General features: G+C 43.9%; 2 protein-coding genes across 5 annotated transcripts in view; both read right to left on the reverse strand.

Moving 5' to 3' along the window:
• Positions 1-6,881, reverse strand: part of usp54b (ubiquitin specific peptidase 54b) — a 69,978-nt gene extending 63,097 nt beyond the window's left edge. For 2 of the 4 annotated variants that reach the window (XR_005119799.2, XM_037462780.2), the window contains exons 1-2: positions 6,607-6,881; positions 6,216-6,457 (exon numbers count right to left, since the gene is read on the reverse strand). The gene's annotated coding sequence lies outside the window, so the exon portion shown is untranslated. The remainder of the gene's footprint in view (positions 1-6,215; positions 6,458-6,606) is intronic. The other 2 variants (XM_037462781.2, XM_037462782.2) reach the window with 2 other exon arrangements.
• A 1,159-nt stretch (positions 6,882-8,040) lies between these two features.
• On the reverse strand, positions 8,041-15,022 carry myoz1b (myozenin 1b). The gene is made up of 6 exons (XM_037463919.2): positions 14,867-15,022; positions 12,181-12,275; positions 9,942-10,108; positions 9,799-9,868; positions 9,518-9,704; positions 8,041-8,829 (listed from the first exon to the last, which is right to left on the reverse strand). Exons 2-6 carry the CDS (start codon positions 12,263-12,265, stop codon positions 8,595-8,597), a joined length of 744 nt encoding a protein of 247 aa, XP_037319816.1. The 5' UTR covers positions 12,266-12,275; positions 14,867-15,022; the 3' UTR covers positions 8,041-8,594.
• Positions 15,023-22,836: the final 7,814 nt, after the last annotated feature.

Below are 22,836 nucleotides of genomic sequence, written 5' to 3' on the forward strand. Positions count from 1 at the left end.
GAGCTAAAAGGAAAGTAAATATTGGACATATATTTGTCAATTATATAGAAAATACGAAATACAATGGTTGCTCCCTGGATGATATTTAAGCAAATGATTGCAAAACCTTAGCCATAAAAGCTATTAAAGCTAAGGAAGTGGCTATGTGTTTGTCAGCATGATTTGAAGTACTTCTGCCCCCTTGTGGCTATATATTTTACACACCAGGAGTCATGAAAATCACCACATGGAACAGTGAGGCACTGCCTGTGATATTACACAGGGACTGCTTGGAGAAATCTGTAATGTCATTTTGTAATCGGTACTCAGGAACATTATCTGAAGCTTATACTCCAGCATCGCTATCCACAGTTTACAAATGGGGAAAAATAGGCACCTTGTGTGTGTTCGTCACCCTACAGTAAGGTGTGTTTGTGTGTACAGGAAGTTGCATAAAACAGGGCAGTAAAACAGATCCGCAGTGCCTGCCCCCCCTCCTATTTCCCCTGTAGCTTCCCCACTGTTGGCAAAGCTCCCTCCTCGCCTGGTTGCCGCGACAGGGCCCCTTTGGCTAAAGGCCAGAGGGCGCAGGGATGCTGAGGTGAGCAGCAGGGGCTGTCGCTGTGGAGCTGGCCACGTGGGATTTGGATGGCGTAGCGGGGCGATGAGGGGGTGGGAAAGAGACAGGGGGGTGATGTCGTGACACGGCGTGCAAGTGAAATGCATCAGAGAAAAAACGGAAGGAAACATTCTGCAACGTTGCAATGCCACACAGTTCAACAGCATACGCATTCTCACAAATGTTTTTACAGATCCATCTATTTAACTATCCGTCTCCACAAAAAAATACAGAAATTCACATGACATACTTTCATCCATCAATTTTTCTCTACATCATTTTCTCTACATCACAGCATCTTGAGCTTCTGTCTCAGCACAGTTTTGTGTACACGTGTCTGTGTGTGCATGTGAACGTGTGTCTGCGTATGCGTGTGTGTCCCCCTCCACTGTGCTTGTGTGGAGTGTGTGATCACACATCCTATCTCTGAATGCACCCTACAGCAAGACAAGACAAGATTGCTCTGGCAAGGCCTGCACTGTTTTTGTGTGTGTGTTTGTGTGCATGTGTTTGTCCCCCACATCTTCGGCTAGTTACCATGGAAATAGGCCAAGCAGCAGGCACGCGGGGGAAAAGCCGAACCGTGTGATTTAGCTGAGAGACACACTGTGCTGCACTGGTTCAGAAAGCACACACACAACACACACACACACACACACACACACACAGACACAGACACACACTGAGACACACGGGGCTGGCTAGAGATGATGATATGTATTGATGGTGGAGAGTTCCTGGAAGACAAAGTGAGTCAAGGCACAAGTCAATCACTCCCTGACCCGGCGCTGGCGAGCATACGGAACCCGGACCTGTGATCGCAGCCGGGACGGGGGCCACACAGGGAGGACATATTCCATGTCAGATGAAGATGTGACTGTTACAGTTTTTTTCAATTGCTAAGAAGCATTGTTCATTACTCAAACCACATTTTCAAAACTCTTCACACATGCAGCGACACAAGTGTATACAGACGTAACTGTGAATAATATTTCATTGCTTTCAGACAAAATGCATTCGATCACCACATGTTTCAAAATCCACAAACACTTTGGTCATTCATACTCCACAAACTGCAAAACAATGTGTATTTGCAAGATACTTTTCATATGCATACACACTGCTTTCAAAACGGATAAAACCACATTCAAATCAGAATAATTACAAATTTAAAACATTTCTGCGGTAATTATTTTGAAATCTAGAAAATCTTAGGAGTAAGTGAAAGAATTATCAGTCCAAGCTAGTTGCAATTTCAGCTCAAAGCCGACCCAGGTGTCCTGCTTTAGTTTCATCACCATGTTTCAGTAAAAGGTGATGGCTTGGAACTGATTTTGTTTGGAAATATGGATCACAGAAGAGGAATAGTACAATGCCACACAGGAGAGTGTGTGGAGGACAAAGGAGAGGAAGACCAAGAGCAGTGATATCTGATGAAATACAGTAAATGTTGTGAACATGGTCTCACTTTGAGAGGCCGGTCTGAGGCTGCAGCCAAATCTGCATCTATTACAATGCAGTAATTGTTGTCTTTTACTGTAGGAGGGAGAGGCCGAAACTTTTCAAATGTGCAGGAAAACAAATTATTTCAGATTTATTCTTTTTACATAAGTATGCTTTAGTACATTCAATAGATTACATATTGGTTATTCTGTAATGAATTGTTTATGTGAAAATTCATTCGAACCTTCAATAAAAGTTCATAATTGATGTAATGCTCCCTGTTGCTAGTGTTTTTTAGGTCAGTGTGCTATGAGTGGCATGGTTTTTGAATGAGAATCTGATGCCAGTGATTGGTGGAACGACCTTATTTTGAGACATGTGTTTTGTTGGTCTGAGTGAGTTTTGTAGGTTTGATTAACTGTTCGGCCAAAATTAATCTAGGAAATGCAGACTGTGAAGAGTTTTGAAAGTGCTGTTTCAGTATTGAACACTGCTTGTTAGCAAGTGAAAAAACGAGCTGTAACCGAGACACAGGCATGTGTGTGGTTGGAAGTGACTTTCCAATAACAATGTCCAGGTCATTCTCTATTGGAATTGTGGCTGATTATAAGAGAGATACCTCACACACTATTTGCACTATTAGAAAATGAAATAAGCTGGACAATATGCTTTTATTGTAAATTTGATGAACCAACCCTTCAACATCAACCTTAACCTTCAGCGGCACTTAAGGCCTGCATAATTTAAACATTTATCTCACAGGTTACCAAATGTACCAAGCAAGTCAAACTGAATTAGGACGTGCACCGTATACAAGGATATTGTGTAGTGCTGCAGCCCTTAATGCGAGTGACCGGACGAGGTGAGGTGGAAGTTTGTGATGTTGTTGCTTTAGAAGGCATTAAATTGACTGGCCCTTCAATTATTTTGTCCACTTTTTTTTTCAAACCAGCGAGTAACAATTAACTGTCATTTAGCAAAATATTCTTATCGTTTTGCTTTGTAAGCTCTGTGAACCTTCAGCGTCAACATACTATACAAAACGCCGGCATCACGGCGTCGTTAAGTTCTTACAACCAGTAGGGGTGGAATCCCTTTAGTACCATGTAGACCCATTGTTGACCTAAACACTATTAAAACAATCACTCAGACACACTGTTGCACCGAGTAGTGCTCCTTCATTCTGATGGACTCAGTGACTCTTCAGGCCGACAACCCTCTATGTTGTCCCCCCACTCAGCCCTAACAGCCTGCTGCTGTAAATATTCACCACAGGACCAAAAGGAATGCACAACAATAGCGATATTTACCCCTTTTTGAGAAGTGTAGACACCAACGGGGGGCACAAACCAGGCCGGGATGAATTGAGAGAGGGACATGAAGAGTGACAAAAGTTACAACATGTTTTAGTTTCTTTTCTGTCACTGCTCACTCAGGTGTCTTTGCTTCCAATAATGTTCATTCAACAAATTGCAGGAACAACATTTTGACCGAATGGTATCCTGTCGGTGACGAGGAGCAGACAAAGGCTATGAGGTGGGTTCAAGAGGAAGTCAAATGCTGCCTTTTCCCATTTGCATCTAAGTGCATGTGTGTGTCAGTGTGACAGCGCATGATTACTTGCGGATCGATAAGAGCCAGCAACGGCACAGCTGAGAGTATTGAGGACAGACAGATCTTTGCATGGAGGCGCGACTCACACGCCCCCTCCGCCCCCTTAGTTCATCCCACAGGAGACGGATGGTGTTGAGGTCAGACTTCTTCCCTCCAGAAAAGCATTTCTTCGTGGTCCTGACTTTGTCATATGAACAGACTGGTTCTGAAGTGGCTCGTACAAGGGATTTTGAAGAACTTTCAACACTTATTTTGAATTTGTTATTTGATATCAACACAATACGTACTCCCCTCTCTGCGCCGGGTTAGTGTTGCTTCGTGACGGCGACGCTGGTGTCATGCAACCTGAACAAAGGGCTCATGCTGTCCCTGAGGACAATGGCCTGTCTCTCCCATCATTTCCCTCCCACCAAAGCAAATATAAAAAGGCAAAGAAGTGTATTTATACATCCCCGTAGGAGAGAGTAGACTGGATGCATCCCATTATCACTGTGGCACACGTACCCACCCTCCTTCGGCGGCACTTTCCTTTCTCCCGTCCACTCCATGCCTGCTCCCTGTCCCTCACCTCCTCCTGCTGACCTCTGTGTTCAACGTTCTCATTCACTCTCTCCACTTCTTCATCCATTCATTTCCTTTCCCCCAAAAACCTCACATGCATGTGTGCTCACACACACACACTCAGAGTGGATTCCCTAACTGGGTTATGTGTAACTTCAAATAGCCTTAGTTGACAATAGGGGGGCCCAGAGTTCATCATCTCCCCTGTGCCTCTCATTCTCCTTTCACTTTAAATCTAAAGGGAAGCTGTGTGTGTGTGGGGGGGGAGGGGGAGGGGGGGAACATACAGTAGGCTCACGTGTCACTCAATGTGTGAGCATATTGGCGTTTTTGCAAGCGTCAAGGTTATTTTACCGCTCAGACCTTGTAACATTAAAGTATGCATGTGGAAACGCACACGTTTATCACACGCACAAAACACTCACACACATACACACAGCACGCCATAACCTAGATGCAACCCATTATCACTGTGGCACACGTACCCACCCAATCCTATTAGTACACTGTGAAGAAGGGTGCATATTTTCTTAATATTTAGCCTATTGCATAACCGTTCTTATTTATGATGCATGCTGGGAGTCATGTGGGGGTTTCACAGTTTAAATCAGAAAAGGAGAGGAGAGAGAAGAAAAGGATGGAGAAAGTGGGGAGGAGAGGATTAGAAAGCAAGGAAAGAGGAAATCAAAAAGAAAGGAAAACGGGCAAAAAATAAAAGATTTTAGAGAAGTAGAAAAAATAGAAAAGAGGGTAAACAAGGGAACGGCAGTTAAGAAAAGAAAAAGGAGACAAGGAGATAAAGGACAAAAGTGAGACAGTGGGGTGTGAAGGAGAGAAACAAGTCGATATAAGGAGACATATGAGCGTGCGCTATGAGCATCTGCTCCTTCGATGTCTCTTAGAATCCCGCACATGTGGCATCCACCCCGACCCCTAAGCCCTCAACAACGTATGGATTTCCCGGGGGGAAGAGAAGGGGGGACACTGGAACACCCCCCTGCAAACACGCAACAGGTCAATGAGACCTGCAGACTGAGAGTTGCAGGATGGAGTCGGTGTGTTGTGCACTGAGAATTTATTCGGTTTTGCTTTCACCTTTGTTTCTAAACTTATTTTTGTTTAAATGAACAATATTGACCACATCTGCGGGCCTTGATCAGTGAGACACGTGTGTTTCTTTCCCAATGAAGTAGAGACCTTTATTTTGGCGCGGTGAGGGAGACGTTCTTCAAACAGATGAACAAAAAACTACATAATATAAAGGATCATGAAAGTATACAGAGAACCAAGAGAACAACCTATGAATACATTTTAACCCCACAGGTTGTAGGATTGTCCATCGGCGTGGGTACTTCAATAACTCCGTTGGAACCACCCCCCCACACACACACACAAGTTAAAGTGCTCTGAGAGACGAAGGGAAGCCAGGCTTTTTTGGCAGTGCGGTCAGTTGGACTAAGGACTCACTCATCTGTGGATGAAAGGGATAAAGTGAGCTTCCCTTACAGGACTTCCCCACTATTCATTCAATATACAGGACACTGTACCACAGCTACAGAGATAGGCCATCAACTATCTAAAGGACATGTCCTATAGCAGTGGTTCTCAACTAGTCTTGCTCCGGGACCCACCATCACCCCTTAATGACAAGTGGCTATTCTAGCGGTCAACAGGGGGGGGGGGGGGGGGGGGGTGCTAGAGATGTCGAAGGGGGGGGGGGGGGGGGGTGAGGGGAGCTGATGGTCAACAGGGGGGGGGGGGGGGGGGGGGGTGGGGAACGGACACAATGTTATGGAAACTAACAAACTACACCAATCAAAACCTCTCCAGGTTTTTTGTCTCCAATGACAGATCCAACTAAAAGTTTCTATTCTATAGTTTCTATAACTAGTATTTCTATTTTAGGTTCCAGATGAAGGCCGGGTTGGATCCCAGAAATTCTACCAGTGATTTGTGTTAGAATAAGTTAGACAAGTAGCACAAACAAAAGTTCGGTCACCTGATTAATGATGGGGAGGGGGATAGGTTGGAGTGTCCGAGCGCAGCAGTGTCGCCATAGGTAGCGATTATCGTCAATTCCGCCACCCCGCAGAGCATGGATCCGCCTCAGTAAAAGGCTGCGGTTTCTCGCCGTCCATCACAAGTCCACACAGCGCTGTGCTGCTGCTGCGTAGGGTAGGGGGGGGGGGAGAGAACGACCCCAAGTCCCGCTGATTACGGGGCACAAGGAAATAGCCGCTGCTGATGGGAGTCAAGATGGTGATGATGGAGAAAGATGACTGTCACAAGAACACATCTGTTGAGGATCACATCTGGCTGACATGCTGACTCCCTCCGCACACACACACACACACACACACGCAGGCACGCACACTTACGCGCACACTTACTAATGGTGTATTCTGTCCGATCACATGCAAGTCCCCTCCCAGGCTCTCTGGCAGTGCGTAGTGTGCAGGTTGTTTTCTTTTTGTTTCGTTACTCACCACCGGGTACTGTCGGTGCCCGTACGCTCGCGTGTCCAACCGTGTGATTTTAACGTGAGAGAGGGCGAGCCGTGGGCGCGAACAGCCCCCACCCGCGCCATCCAGCGCTGCTGCTGTCGCGCACGCCGCTCTCGCGATACCGTGCCCATCTTCCAGCTCTCCTCCTCCCGGAGTGTGTGACGTAGCGTTTTTATTTCATTATTGTCCTCGGTCGGTTAGCTCAGCCCGATGCCGCCGTCCTCTGGGCACGAGGCGAAAGGAGTCAGAAGGAATGTGATGACGTAATTCTTGAGTTGATGGGGGGGGCTCACCTTAGTTCACGCACAGGCTTTTGTCGACCGTGGAATGATATGTCAATGATGTGCAGAACATCTGTAGAATCACATCCTGAGCACACCACATAAAAAGTGGAGGTCAGGTCCCTTGCTATCTAATCCTCTCCTCCCCACTTTCTTTTTTTTTGTTTTTTTGTTTGGTTAGGGGGGAGGGGGGGGGGGGTCTTTGTGTCTAAGCTATTACTAAAGGATCTTGTTTGACATTTAAAATGGGTTAAATACAGGAAGTGGCCAATCAGAATGTACCATGTGCATACCATATCCTGGGGGAATAAAAATGACTAATAATGGATTTTATTTGTAATGCCAGTAGGAATAAACAGTTTAAACAAAGGAAAAACTGGTAACAACTTGGAATTGTCACGAATCGTCCAGGACGGGAACCCAAAAGCAGACCACAGAAGAATCAAAATGGTGGGTATTTATTATGGAAAAAAAAAGGTGTGGGGAAGGTCTGGTCCGGTTGGGTGGGGATGAGTGGGAGCTGGAGTGAGGTCAACAGCTAGGCAGGGGGAAAGGGTGATCCAAGTGATGAGCTGTAGGCAGGGAAACAGGTAGCTGGTTAGTGATAAGGAAAAAAACAAACAAACGAACACACTGATCTTTCATAACTTAGCGAAATCGAGTTTGCAGGAGACAAAAACCGTACGTGGTACGCTAACGATCCGGCAGGGACTGGTAGTCTGGTCACGGCTTAAATGGTGGGGGGGATGGTAATCAGGACCGGGTGTGCAGGCAGCAGCAGGTGTCGATGGTTGAATAATCAGTCAGGATGTGTTTGGGGAAACTCAGGAAAAACAACTTCAGGTTAGAATGACAATGTAACAGAAACCCGGTTCAGGAAGCTGAATTCCTGACAGGAATAGATGTAAAAGAAAACGTTAAATAAAAGGTTGCCGTTAGGTGGTCAGGGAGACTGTTCCATTGCACACTATACTGATAGCAGAGTTGTTTGCTTAGGTGTTTGTCCTTGTGTCGAGAAAGGGTCTGATGCATTATGTAAATATGAACCACTGTGTGGTCAGTTTGTGTCAGTGAGAGTCAAGTTTCTTCAGTCCTTCTCAAATTGCGCTAACCGACTGAAGTCTGAGGCTAGTTGACTCATGTATTTTGTCAATTGTTTGCTTTGTTTTTGTTTAAAAAAAATGTGCCTCTCCCAGCAGTGCACATGCAGTGTTCATCAGAGGTACATCAGAAGCACACAGACATTCTGCAAAGAGAAACTTTATTGCATAAATACATTGTCTTCAGAGTGCAGATCTACTCACACAGGCCTCACAACAGCTTGCAGTTTCCAAAAAAGTCTTGAAAGGACTAGAAAGCACAAAGGAGACGAGGCATGCCGTCCTTCTCCGGAAAGTCATGTTTTGAATTGTGTTTTGCTCTATTCACCCATGTGTTCCTGCGGGCCTCAACAGCCCTATAATGTTGTCAGTGCATGTGGGCTGAATGATGAACTTTGCCCAGTGCTTGCATGTATCCACTCCTGTGAGGGTGTTTTCTTGCCTTTGTTTATTAGTTCCAGTAAATGCACTGCTTGTGTGTCTATGTGCATGTTCACAGGTCGTCCGTCTCTCCGTCGAATGGGATGTTGTCCAGGTCCATGTGGATGTTCGGGTTGTCCTCGCTGCAGACCCATCCGATGGGCGTGCGGTTGAACGAGGGGCGCAAGCGGATGTCGGCCTGCGGGCGGGGCATCGCATCCGGTTTCTCGGTGGCCTCGTGGAGCTCTTCAAGCTCGAAGGTCAGCGTCCTGGGCACCTTCTCGCCGCCCCCGAATGGCAGCGCCGTCCTGGGGAGAGGGGAGGGAGAAAAAAAAGAGAACTAAACGTTGAATTGCACACAAAGACAATAGTGCTGATTGTCTTGTGCAACGTCTCGTATGATCTCTTACAAAAAGTTATTCCTATTTTTTTTTCATGATTTATCTTACGACACCTGTCAATTACCATCTGGTGTCAGAACGGCTGCTGCAAGTAGGCAGGACTCAGACGCAGTGTTCCAAAACAAAAGGTTACTTTTAATCAATCCAAAATACTTGGCCAAAAACACTGACTAGGACCCAACCACATGTAGCCATGCAAACAGTAAACAATGAACAATGAAGCGACAGGGGGCACCAGGCACACAGGGCTTAAATACACAAGGGAGGTGGAGGTGATTGGACACAGGTGGAAACAATCATCGACACTGCAGACATTCACAGGACAAGGCAGAAAGTGAAGCTAACCCCAGGAACAAAAGGCATGAAACTACAAAATAAAGCAGGAAGAAAGCTCAAACCGTGACAGCTGGAACTTAAGAGATGAGTGTGGTTCTGGTTAAAGCGAGTTGAAAAAACTACAGAGTACTGACATTGACTTATAGTTTTAACCTGGACAAAAACTTTGGTATTTTCATGTCTGAGTCAGGTATTTCTATAGCCTCTTATGTGGAATTTGTAGATCCTTACACTTCCAGGATTTATACAAATTACTGACCTGTTGAAGCTCTTGTACAGAGGCAGTTCTTGGTGCAGCTGGATGGGTCCCGGCATGGCGGCCTTCATGGTGGCTGTCAGTTCCTCGTTGCCCTTCATGGCCCGTTCCCATGGTGATATATAGGTGCCTGCATACTCCTTCCTCCTCTTCTCCTTCTCCGCCTCCTCATCCATCGTCACATCCACCACTGAGACGAGACACGGGGAGATGAAATGCTAACTTTAAACAGAGAGCAATACTGCAAAGGGAAAAACAATAAAAAGTCAAATCTGCGACCCCACCTTCTTGCTTTGCCTTCTCGGGCTTCAATGCAACAGGTGGAGGGCACATGAGCAGGTTCTGGAGGTTCTGCTGTAGGAGAAATGAAGGAAGATAAAGACTCATATAAACAAAAGAAGCATTACACACACTCGGCAGCTCTTACCTTGTTCTCGTTGGTCACGATGAACTTCTCCACTCTCTGCTGCCTCTTCTTGAACATCTTGGAGCCCTTGTTCGAGTTCAGGGAGAGCTCCTCCAGCATGGTGTCCTTTGGAGTCTTGATCTTGGTGCCCAGGTCAAGCTCAGAGGCTTTGGGGTCTGACTCGTTATCTAGCAGGACAAAATGAAGAAAGTGAATATGGGAGGGTTCATACAGAAAGGAGGTGGAGGGAGAATTTAAAAGGTTGGTCCATGTTAAGGGAAATGCAATGTGGTAAAGTGAATTGGACAGAAAGCTTTAATCTGATTGTTTTTATTGAAATGATTTGCGTTCCTGCGGTGCATTGGAAGGTGATTGTCTGTAAAAAAAAAAGGTTTTAATTCAAATTGGCCAAATAGTTCTTCAAACATTTTGTAAACAACAAATTAAGGAAATAGTTCCACATTTTTGGAAATATTCTTATTTGCTTTGTTTTCTGAGAGTTAACGCCTTTGCACACAGGGGCGTGAGGAATGAACAACATGAACAATGAATTCTCCATAGTTGTTCATCAGGTCTGTAGGGGATACTAGGCCAAAGCAATGTGGAAGAAAAAGGTACTGGGAATTGTCACGGCAGGTTTTCTGGTAGAACTATTTATGGAAAGAAATCCTTATAACACCTTTCTCATTCTCTCTCACCCTTTCTCTCTCCCTCTCCTCTCTTCTCTTTCAGTGAAGGAGAGATCTGATGGATTTTACTGCTCCACAGAGCTCCTAATAAAACACTCATCCACCACATACACTCTGATATCACTCATAACACCTGTCCAGTCATAAACCAAAACACACACACACAACTACTTCTATAAAGCAGGGAGTTGGCATTGGCATGCTGCAGAGAGCTGTTAGCAGTACCTCATAAATTAGATTTTAAGTGTGAGTGAGAGAGTGAGAGAGTGAGAGAGAGAGAGAGAGAGAGAGAGTAATTGAGGCTGCTGAGCAGAGCGGACTATCCCATGGGGATATTGATTAGATTGTTAATTTGAAAGAATATGAAACTGAAGTTGGCCACTGCTGACCGGGAAAAAAATCGGACAGACTGACAGAAGCAGGGGGTGGACAGACTGACAGCACACGGGCATTGGACAACTGTCAGTGGCAGAGATGATGGATAGATGAGTGGGCATTAACTGCGGGAAAAAAACAGGGATAAGCAGGGTAAGCTCCCAACTGGTGGAAAGATACAGATGTGGCGGCAGATGTGACGGCAGAGGGAGCGGTGTGAAAAACAGCACAAGGACAGAAATCAACAGATTATTGAATGGACGATATGAACTGATCCACGGACACTCAGAGCCTGCTCAGATTATAGATAGCATGCTCGAGGAATGTCAGAGAATGTGTAGTGGTTGGTAATATATGCAGCAAGGAAATGGTAGAGAACAAGTGTCGACATGCTGTTGTTAGGCACAGTGGTGCTTTGCAGCTAAATGCTAGTGGCAAGCCGGCATGCTTGTACGCCGATGGCAATCAAGTAAAAAAAGGATTTTATGCTTTTTCCTCCATAATTCCATTTCTTTTTTGGTTAATTGGTGAAACAAATGTCTAGCTCCAAGAACATAATGGTTATGTATGACAGTAAAAAATTATACTCATGCCACAAGCCACATGTGAGAGTCATCTGATTATCTGATTGTTATTATGCAATAACTTATGAGTGGTATTTATTTAACCAGCTGGTACGAGGATATAAAAGCTCTAAAAGCAAAAGCTCAAACCAACGTGCTGGAAGTTGAATCACTGGTTGGTATTTCTTGTTGCCTCCAATGGTGACAGATTTGTGGCTGCTCTTCTGTCTGATAATGACCCACATCCCTCCAGGAGATGCCACCTGCATGTTAGATATTTTGTTAATGCTTGGAAGAAGTGTGTGTGTGTGTGTTTGTGTGTGTGTATGTGTGCGTTTGTGTGCATGCATTTAATTGTGGTATCATAAGACCGCATGCAACGATTTTCCCCTGAGGCAGCTCAATTTACACACAGGTGCAACACGACCGTGCAGATAGCAGACACCTACGAATGGATTCGACCTTTACTGGACGGGATAATCAGATCATAAGGGAGTTAGAGGAAGGTCTTCAAGGGGTGAGGGTGAACTGGAAGATGTTTCATGTTCAAATGCCACGTTTGAATTTGTGTTTGGTGTGTGCGTGTGCACGTGTGTGTGGGTGTAGGTGTGTGTGTGTTTTTGTGTGTTTTACCATTCTGGCTGACACTGGACAGGTCGGTGATGATCTTGATGGCCTTCTTCCTCTTGTTAGAAGGGGCAGGAGTGGGGATAGGCATGGTTACAGGACTGAAAAGAGAAAAAAACTGTTTAATCAAAAATAATAATCATTTACTTTTTTTTAGAGAAATAATTACAGTGGATTTAAATCAAAGGACACCTAGTCCAAAAGGTTCTAGAATTTTGTAATTCTGAATTCAGGCTCCATATTTCTGTATATTTGTTGTACATCTCACATTCTTCATCAAATAATTATGTGTGGTACTGCAAAACCTCAATTTTGAGAGGAGGATATTTTATTCAAATCACAACTGTGAGCAACTGTGAGGTTAAAATATTAAAATTTACCTTCACCAGAAAGGATTCATTTTAAGTTGAAAAGCCTACAAAGATTTATCCCCTGACTGCAGTTTTCCATCAGCTCTGCAAAGCGGTTTAGTCTATCAGGACAGGGTCTGGGTTTTTACGGCCTTTAATGCTAAAGCTCACTGCTACCTGCTTATCGCCAATCGGCAGTCAGATGATCAGCAACATGAATGTTACTCTATAAATCCTGCTTCATATCTATTGTAGCTTTTAATGAATACTTGTTTGCTAACTGTTGCCTTAACAACTTTATGGGGTGATAATATCAGACGTTGCTAAATTTAGAGCATGGACAGAGTATGGATAACGCTGTGCTGACGTCACAAAAGACTAGTCCCCTTCTACTTTAACACAGTTTGCTCAATCGGCACTGTCATTGTTAGCACCTATAGCTGCTAGCCAAACCGGTCTATGAGAGCCATGTGGAGGGTCACATGCATAGGCGTGTTCTGAATTTTCAACGTATATGAATATTAACACGGTCATGTGGTTCAGCAGGTGCCACAAAACAACGTGTGTTATTTGTAAAATTGACAAATGACAGAACCGCAAACATAGTGAGTGGTTATGTGGCCGAGGTGAATGGATGGATCAACCAAGTATTGGCCTCTAACGCAGGGATCTGCTGTGTGTTTCCTGTCTCCAAATGATAATATACATGGACACTTTGTTTCTTTCTAGAGGGCAGATAATCATTTATTAAATTGTTTAAACATTAGCGTTAGTTTCTCCATGTGGTCCGTTTTCTAAAATCTATCGGTCACATTATCGGTCCATTGGGTTGTATTTACAGCGCTTACTTATTATTAACATGTTTAGTGCTTCTAGTAATTTTGTTCAACATTTGTTTTTTTTGATGGACACTCTCAAAAAAACTGACCTGGCTCAATTGTTGCTGTTTTAATAAATATACTTTATATTAATCCTGAACTGTAAAATGGACTTGAATAAACATTCAGAATGTTTTCCTCCAAATCCTTGAATGTTTTTTGTCTTTAAGCAGCTCAGCAGAAAGCATGATAAAATTAGCCGCAGTGCAATGTGATACAAACAAAACTCTCCCATAAATATTTCACGAAAACCACTAAAGGGATTTCAAAGATATTAGTCTGTCTGAAAGAGTTGCACATCACAACCAGAATTGTAGCAAGCTCCAGCAGGAACCTTGCTAGGTTCCCAATTAACTTAAGTATACTTTAAACATCTTGTATAGCGACCACCCCCTGAAGGACATTAATTCCCGTTGGCAGCTCGTGTCTCTTTTGACGAAACGCTCAAATGGGGGGCGCTGCCTACTGCACAGGTCCAAAGCAATTATGCAAGGCTTGAGGTGAGTCCCAGTACAAAAGAAAAAGCTGCAGGGCCCGTCTGCAGGGAGACGGTTAATGTAATTGCTTTTCATCCGGTGTAATTGAAGCCCATTTCCTTGCCTGGGATTCAGTCCTGTGCAAGCTATTTTTATGTTTTCCTATAGCCTTGCAGTGCTTGGGACTGCACAAACGAGTGCCCCAGCACAGAAAATCACAGATTTGCACTGAAATAGCTTTTTATCTTGTGATTAATGGGAGTCAGTGGCCATGGATTAAAGAACTGGAGGTTACAGGTGTTTTTGTGGTGTTCTGGCAAAAGGCAAGATGGAGGCAAAATGCTGTGCGGATGGCCACCACAGCCCTGGGTCCTGTTACCGCCTCTGTGGGTGGAGAGGCTCTCCCGTCCCCCCTACGACCAGCCTGTTATAGCTCCTGATAAATCTTGAGGGGACAGCTGGGAAGGAAGGGCATCAGTAAGCACATTCCCAAATACACACATACATCCATACTGGCCGACTAAAAACTCCACTGCAGAGGGCCACATTCCTCACCTACCATAGTGAGAACGGAGAAGTCATTTACCAGCTGGCTTAACACAGATTTTTAATGAATTCATGAAATCGTAAATTGGCAATACATCTGTTGAACGATGTACAATACAAAGCCTTTGTGAAGCTCTGTGACTCCCACTGAAACAAACTGTTAAATATATAAAATGAGGGTGAGCATCTGCTTCTGATTACCTCATTCATTAAGTTATAGAGGCCTACACAGGCTAGAGATAGGGGCTTCTCCAACAGCCAAAACCCACTCACCACAGGACCTAAGTTAAACTGCAACCGTCTCCTTGTACTTAAAAGGGAGGGCGAAATATTTGACAACTCCGTGGCCAGCAGCGCAAGATAATCCACAAACACTCAAAGCATGTGAGAGTGAGATTCTTTATTGATGCTATCACGCATGATCACTTCTCTCATGTCTTACCTAAGACCAGGTATCCACAGGAAGACACAGGTCCCAGGGAGGTCACAGAACAGGTGCGGCTCACAGGAAGAGGAATATAGATTTCCAAGAAGATTGTATTGTACTGCTTGCCCTCCTCTTCGCCTTGGAGTGAGTGAAACCCTATCAGCAGGGCTGCTCTGGTGCTATGGACTTGGCTTGGTGGGGGGGGGGGGGTAGAATTGAGTAGGGGGTAGAGAGGAGGTGGGTGTGGTGTTAAACAGGAGTTCAGCAGGAAGCTGATACAAAACAAATATTTTTACTTTGAAAGGACATCAGGCAAACTTGAAAAAGTATTAATGAGAAACTACTAAAAACTTGTAACTTGGCCTATTTTAAAATGAATGACTTTATCACCTTTGATTCTCAGCTTAGATTTTGGCTAAATATGCCGATGAATGGAGAAGGATCCGCAGGATGACAGCAGGATGACACCAAAATGATTTCACCTCTTCACGTGCATCGCAGTATGGTCCTCCAATGGGCCAGGGGGCCTCGATACGTGTGTGTGTAGCTGGATTATGAATATATCAGGGAATCTAACTCTCATTAGAAGGTTTCATCAAAAACTTGGCTGGTTATTGCAAATAAGATTTAAGTAATAAGAAATTTCATTAAATCAAACAGGTTACCCTGACCCTTGACCCCACACAGTTGAATCTGTTGACCCAGAAACGCGATGTGAGACTGAGAGCAGAGAGCCTCTTTGGCAGAGCAACGGGAGGAGACAGGATGTACGAGGTTACGCTTCCGCTCCACTCGCAATAAAAAAAATCCATCAGAATTAAGAGTTTAGCATCAGTCCAAATAGATGGAGATTAACTTATCTGAAAATAGGGGAAATGGTGTGTGTGTGTATACGTGAGAGCAATTGATTAAGGGGGGAATTAACAGAGAGGAGGAGAGAGAGAGGATTGTGAAACTAAATTGGTAAATTTGGCCTAAAGTTGAAAGAGCCACGCTTTTATGTATTTTGAAAATCCAGTGACCTAGTTTGCAGAAAAATGAATCTGAATGTATGTTTTGTATCTTCCACTAGCTGCACAGGACTCAAGGTAGCAGCTAAAGTTAGCCCCATCTGTCACCTGATCCCACCAGAGGGTCAGAGGTCAGATCCGTCTCCGTGGCTGTGGTTGGGTTTCACAGCTCCAATGCCGTCAGGTGGCTGTCATGTAACTGCTCTGAAATGGAGCCCGTGTTAATTTCGTTGACGAAAACTATGACGAAAATATTACCTTTTTCCATGACTAAGACGAGACGAAAACAGGATCTTAAAAAATAAAAACAAATAAAAAACGAATAAAAAATTATTTCGTTAACGAGACAAGACTAAAATGTTGGTGGTGACGAAGTCACAATATTTTTCTCTTTTTTAAAAATTTGCATGCACCTAACAGACATGGGCAATGTACGGACCCCGTACGGCGGTTATTAAAGTGTCATGATGGCGTCATCCACGGACCCAGACCACTCGGTCACTGTGGGGGCAGCGGTGTAACATATGACTTAAGTTTAAATAATTAAATATATGTATGAGTAATTTCAGAATTAAATGAATAAATGCGCGAATGAATGTATAAATAAATACAGGAATAAATAAATAAAAGCGTAAATAAATAAATAAATGCATGAATAAATATAGAAATAAGTAAATGAATGTAACCATGAATAAATAAATAAAAGTTAATAAATAAAACAGGTCACAAACAAATACATACCATATATTTATTTCTACATTTCTGTTCTACATTTCTTCATTTATTTATTTGTGGGTCTGTATCATATTTTTATTTCTACATTTCCACATGTATTTATGTGTGTGTCTGTATGCTAATGAGGTGGGAGGTCCTAACCTCTGTCTGAAGCAGGATTGGTCAGAGGAGTGTGATCGCTCCTGGTCTACTATTTCTGTCTTGAAGTTAGCTCCTCGGCAGAAACTCAAATTCTGCAGCAACATCCCAACACTGGATACCAAATGGTGGTTGGGCATTTGAATGGACCACACACACGTTATTGCGGCTAAACTAGATCCAAACGGACCAACTCTGTCACGGTTTGGTCTCCCTTCCTGTTTTAGTTTGAAGTTTCATGTTTCTTGTGGTCCTGGGTTAACTTCACTTCCTGCCTTGTCCCGTGATTGCCTGAGTGTTTCCACCTGTGTCCAATCACCTGCACCTCCCTCGTGTATTTAAGCCCCGTGTGCCTGTTGTCCCCTGTCGCGTCATTGTCTACTGTCGTTCGTCGTGGGAGCACGTATGGTCTAGGAGAATAAAGAGCACCTTTTGATTGAAAAACTCTGCGTTTGAGTCCTCACTTCAACCTGCTCCAGCCCGACCCTTACCCTTGTGACAAACTCGTTTGAAAGCCACAGTGGGCTAAGGCGGGGGAGCTGAACTTGTTTACGCGCACATATAACCTCTGTCCACACACTTGTTCCGGTTCTCTCGGTTTATTTTCTCTATAGCTTTTCCATGATCACCGGGTTATACGGGGTCCATGAGGTGTGCGTGTCGCGAAGTGAGGATCGCGTAGTGCGAAGTGCGTAGTGCGGTACACAAAGAGTCGCCTTCCCCCGTCCTCACCCCACGCCAAACTGAACCCGCACGGGTGTCAGGTAGGGTTTAATTAGGCATCTCCTTGGGCACCACACACGCCCACCGCTACACCCATGTCCCATAACAACCAATAAACAAAACATCAAATCAAACAAACCAACAACCCACAAAGTGTAACATTTATAAAAGGCAAAATATATAAAGAAAACATTTATGGCTCCTACATTCTGGCCCCTAATTATGCTTCAGACCATAATTATAAAACAACCAAATATGTAGGAGACAACACTAATAATTACATTTATTGCATCTAGAACTCCTGAGAATAATCTTTAAATGCATTTTTTATATTGTGTTACTTCCTTTATTCATCATGCATACAGCTTATTAATCTTCGGCTTCCTGAAGAAGACATAACTTCGTGATGGGTCTCTCCAAGAATCCAGTTTTGTTTTAACACGAACTCTGTGGACATATCCGTTTCTGTCTGGATCCGCTTCCACAACTCTTCCAGTGAGGCATGAATTGCGTGGAGTAGTGTCATCCACAATGATAACCAAGTGTCCAGGGATGAAGTTCCTTTTGATGGCCTGCCATTTCTGTCGCTCCTGAAGTAGAGGTAAATATTCCCTCCTTCTTTCCCTCTTTTTTTCTGTTTTTTTTTTCTTCTTCTCTTTTTCTTAGCGAACATCCTTTTGTGGCTCAAGGCACGCCTCATTGTCACATTCCTGTTGTTGGGCATCTTTGGGTCTGCTTTCCTCAGGGGCAAGCCAATGCTGTAATGTCCATCAACCAACTTGACTGACTCTTTAACGGACTCCATGAACTGACTGTCTTCTCTGGATAAGCCTGGCTGCTTATCTTGAGCACATTCAGGGAAGTCAACCTTCGTCTGCTGATCCCATAGATCATCAAGTGTGACAATAGAAATCCTGCTGACAGTGGCTGCTCGTTCGACGCAGGTGGAGTCATCAGTGCAGTTCCCCCCTCAGTGGACCATTCACAGTCCACCCCAATATAGTCTTCACTGCGTAAGGCCCACTGTCTGCACCGCGGATGACCTCCCACGGTTCCAAGGCCCTAGGAACATTCGTCCCAATGAGCAGGTCCACTTCAGAGTCAATCTCCGTTAGCTTCACTTCCTTTAGATATGTCCATTTCAGAAGATCTTCCTGCTTTGGAACATTTCCTTGATGGACAGGCATGCATTTATGTGTGAAGAGCTCTGGTAGTGCACAGAAACAGTCCATGTCCAGTCCAGCCATCTCCAGGTTCGTTACAATGTGGCTACTGATAACTTTCTCCTGACCCATTGTCCTGAGGAGGATGTCAGTCTTCTTTCCAGTAATATTTAGCCTACTCATGAGGCGTTCTGTGCAGAATGAAGCAGAACTCCCTGGATCTAGGAAGGCATATGTTGTGACTACTTCATTCCCTTTTCTAGACTTCACCTGGACGGGCAAGATGGCAAGTGTACAATCGCGCTCTCCGGCCCCAGTTAGCCACTGGACCCTCCACTGTCTCCCTTGCCTCCTTGGTTTATTTTTGCTGCACCAGGTTGTGACTGTTGCACAAGCAGCCATAGCATACGCCATTTTCTTTCAAGAAAGTCATCTTGTCACTGTGTGCCTTTCTTTCCAATGAAAAGCATAGGGCCAAGGTATGCCCTGCTCCGCAGAACAAGCAAGTCTTTGTGACAGCTGAGGCATCATGTGTGTTATCACACGCTGACTTCTTGTCATGGAGTTGTGTGCCTTTACTCATAGGAGTAATGGTGGTTGCAAAACTACTTCTGTACTGACAAAGTCCTAAACGAAGTCTAGTACTGGTTACTAATAAGGCGGATAAGTTTAGACGTGCGCCCGGTGCGCTCGAACACAGCAAAAACGGAGAGTTCTTTGATCGTTACAATTAATTTGTATGTTTATTTTACATGCAAATTTCATATAGCGGCAAACTTTTGCTCATAATACATTTACCCAAAATAACAAACCGCATTGCTCACCACAAAGGCACACACGCACACTGGCACAGTCGAAAACTGTTTGCTTCCCAAATTAGCAACACCTGTGTCTGGGATTCCTGCAGGTTAAATGGCCTACCTGGGCTGATCCGAGGTAGGCTGAGCCACAAAGCACATACAGCCCCCTAGTGGCACAGAGCAAAATTAAATTAAATAATACCAAATGAATATGGCTCCTACAACTTCCTTTAAATTTAGAAGAGTAAGGTTGAGTTTTAACATGGTTCACTTCCCTTCTTACAGCACCTGGAGGAACATGTGGCATTAGATCGCCAAACAGTGGGTCACTTGCAATTTTAACTTGTTTCTCCACAAACTCAACAATATCATCAAAGTGTAACATTTATAAAAGGCAAAAAATATAAAGAAAGCATTTATGGCTCCTACACACATACTTACCTTGTATACGAGGTAAGTGACTACTTACACTGAGATACCAACAGTGCTAACTCTATACCTTCTATTTCTATTGTGAAGTCTGAAGGAGAGCTTTGCTAAAGTAGATTGTAAGTGGCAGCCAGTCATCGTGTTTATAACGGCGTACTTGATCTCTCAATCTTTACCTTGAGGGAGAAGGCCTTCTCAACCTGACAATGAAACTCATCTATGCTGCACTGGTGCTTTGTTCCCTAAATACAGAAATGCCTTCAGGTCATCCAGGTTGGCTGGACCATCTGCGACTACGTACCAAGGGAAACCAGTCCCACTGAGCACTCCACCCCGCCACTGTGGGGCACAGCAGGACCCAGTGTAAATGAATTCAGTCATTTTATTAGGGTCCTCGCTACGACTAGTCGTAGAGGAATCTATTGTATTTCAAGGAATTATTATTATTATTCTCACAAACTGTGGGCCTTTTTGAGGCCTTTATCATATTCAAAAAGTTGTTAAATTTTTACATGGATATCTGGAGTGTTAAAAAATTTGATAATTTTTGGGTCTCACATTTGTGTATAAAGAAATGTCTCTATAGCGCCCTCTAGAAAAGACCAAATGGCTTGACCTTCCCTCACCAAGGATGTGTAAACATTGAACCCCTGAACCTACCCTAGTTCTTTCATAATTTTTGAAGATTAGGGGGTGCTGCATTTAATTATTAAAGATCTGCCTTTTTGGCATATTTTCATAATTTCTTACAGTTGTAAAAGCCCGAACTCCTCCCAGGGATTAAACCCGATTCTTTTCAAATCCATGCAGTGTGCTCTTGAGACCTTGGCCTCTAAAAGTTGCATTTTGCCGGAAGTAATATTAAACAATGTGCGTAGGCCGCAATTAAAAAAAAACACCTTTTAAAAGATTTCGAATGAAGTTTGGTCATGTATGGTATTTTGAGAGGCTTTTATTTTGGACTGGTACATCAGAATGTCCTGGTTATCACCAAGTCACACCATGGTGATGTGTATGGAAGTAAATCTGTGCCATCGGGGGTTGAAATGAAAAAGTGAATTTCTAGCACTGAATATTTATGCATTGAAATTATGTACTTGAATGTTTTTCAACATTAAAAAAACTGTTGAAATATTCAGCCACAAAAGAAATGGAGGTTACAATATTCAACCCAAAAAATGTCAACCTTGAGACACCAACATCCGGGACACTAAGGAAGAGCAATCGATTCTAGATTCAAGATCAGGAGCGTGCGTCAAGCTAAAGGAGCGAGCACCCAAAACACCTTCGGCTTCTAGGCGTCTAGGCCTTTTTTGATGCCCCCCCCAGGCACTTGGTGCGTGTGCGGAGCGCCGGCGATGCTTCTTATGATTTTAATGCTTCCACATTTGAATTTTGATTGGTAGTTCATCTAACCTGCCCCAGCACCTGTTGTGATCAATTCCTTTCCACGGTGTCAAGTGTGTACCTTGATTTTTTTTTTGATCATTGCAACCCTTCTCGGCTAACAATGCATGGTGGCTATTCATTAATCAACTGGGTAAAGAGCTTGTCACGCGACATATGGAAAGGCTCATGGAGAGCAATCTTGCCTTAACTGAATGGGGGCGATCAAAATATTTTAGTGAAGTTTTGATCATTGATTCACAAGAAGTCCTGTGTTGTAGAGGTTGGCTTGATGCTTTGGAATCTGTAGACCTGGGTTTGTTATCAACCTGGGGGGCCGACCAGGGCTTAAATACACAAGGGAGGTGCAGGTGATTGGACACAGGTGGAATCAATCAGGCAACCACAGGACAAGGCAGGAAGTGAAGTTACCCAGGAACACAAGAGACATGAAAACTACCAAAATAAGACAAGCAGACCCAAACCGTGACAATAACTCACTATTATCTGGCTTCGTCCTCGTATCGACCGTCCGGATTTAATTTTTTACACTGCTAACTACACACCTATGCTTACATGCACACAGACTCAACCAAGTGGAAACGTTTTGGATGGTGAGTGATTACTTTTTCCTTGTGCGTTCTCCTGTCTTACCCACTTACCTAGCGGGGATTCTGTAAACATGCTAACAAAGCCTCATTTTAGGGACAACTAGCGGAGCCAACAATTTAGCAATCTGATGGAGACTGACAAGCTGCTGAGCTAAAATTAACTTAACAGCTATTTAAGGGACAACGCGACTAGTTTGCTACAGAGGTAATTGTCAACATGGCTGTTTAGCATTAGCCATTTGGAGGAGTCTCCGTGTGACTGTGCTTCACTCGGTTGTATGGCGCAGATGCAGCTGACAACAATGATATTTTTACAGGCCAAATGTATCTTATTTAGGGCTGTCGAGTTGATCTATGTGATTAATTTACCCAAGATTGATCGGATAAAATCTCTTCACGCTATTAACGCCACTTTGTTTACGTTTCCGTGTGCCCTAAATAAGTTGGGCCGATTGAAACACTTTATTTACACACTGATGACACCGTCCTCGCAGCGGCTAGCTAGCCATCTACGTTCTATATCTATTTATTTAAGTCAGGTGTTCCCTCCGTTATTAAAGTCTGCAGTTCTTTTACTGCAGACTATCGCCCCGACGAACGCCGGTGTTACGTGCCTACTGGTTTTTGAACCTACTGGTTTGGCTACGCGTGCGTGTTTGTTTTGCCTCGACAGCGACAGATGTTGTCTGCCTCGGTCACCTGATTCGTCACACATTCGCAAACATATTGCTGAAAATGTTCAAAATGCATCCCATATCCAATGCAGCGATTATGATTGTATAAGTGAGTACTACATCACTGCCACGTATAAATAAATAAATAAAAGAACATACATTTATTAAAAGATCGCCACAACCTGGATTCGAACCCATGCAGTCGAGCAAAACAACAACACTTTATAAGACGGCAATGCTACGCCGTCGGCCAACCCAGCTTTCAAGTGCCACTGCTGATTTCACTACTTGTCATGAAATTGCACATCGTCAGTGG

This window comes from Pungitius pungitius, chromosome 21 (genome assembly GCF_949316345.1).
Source record: "Pungitius pungitius chromosome 21, fPunPun2.1, whole genome shotgun sequence".
In the NCBI taxonomy this organism is placed as follows: domain Eukaryota; kingdom Metazoa; phylum Chordata; class Actinopteri; order Perciformes; family Gasterosteidae; genus Pungitius; species Pungitius pungitius.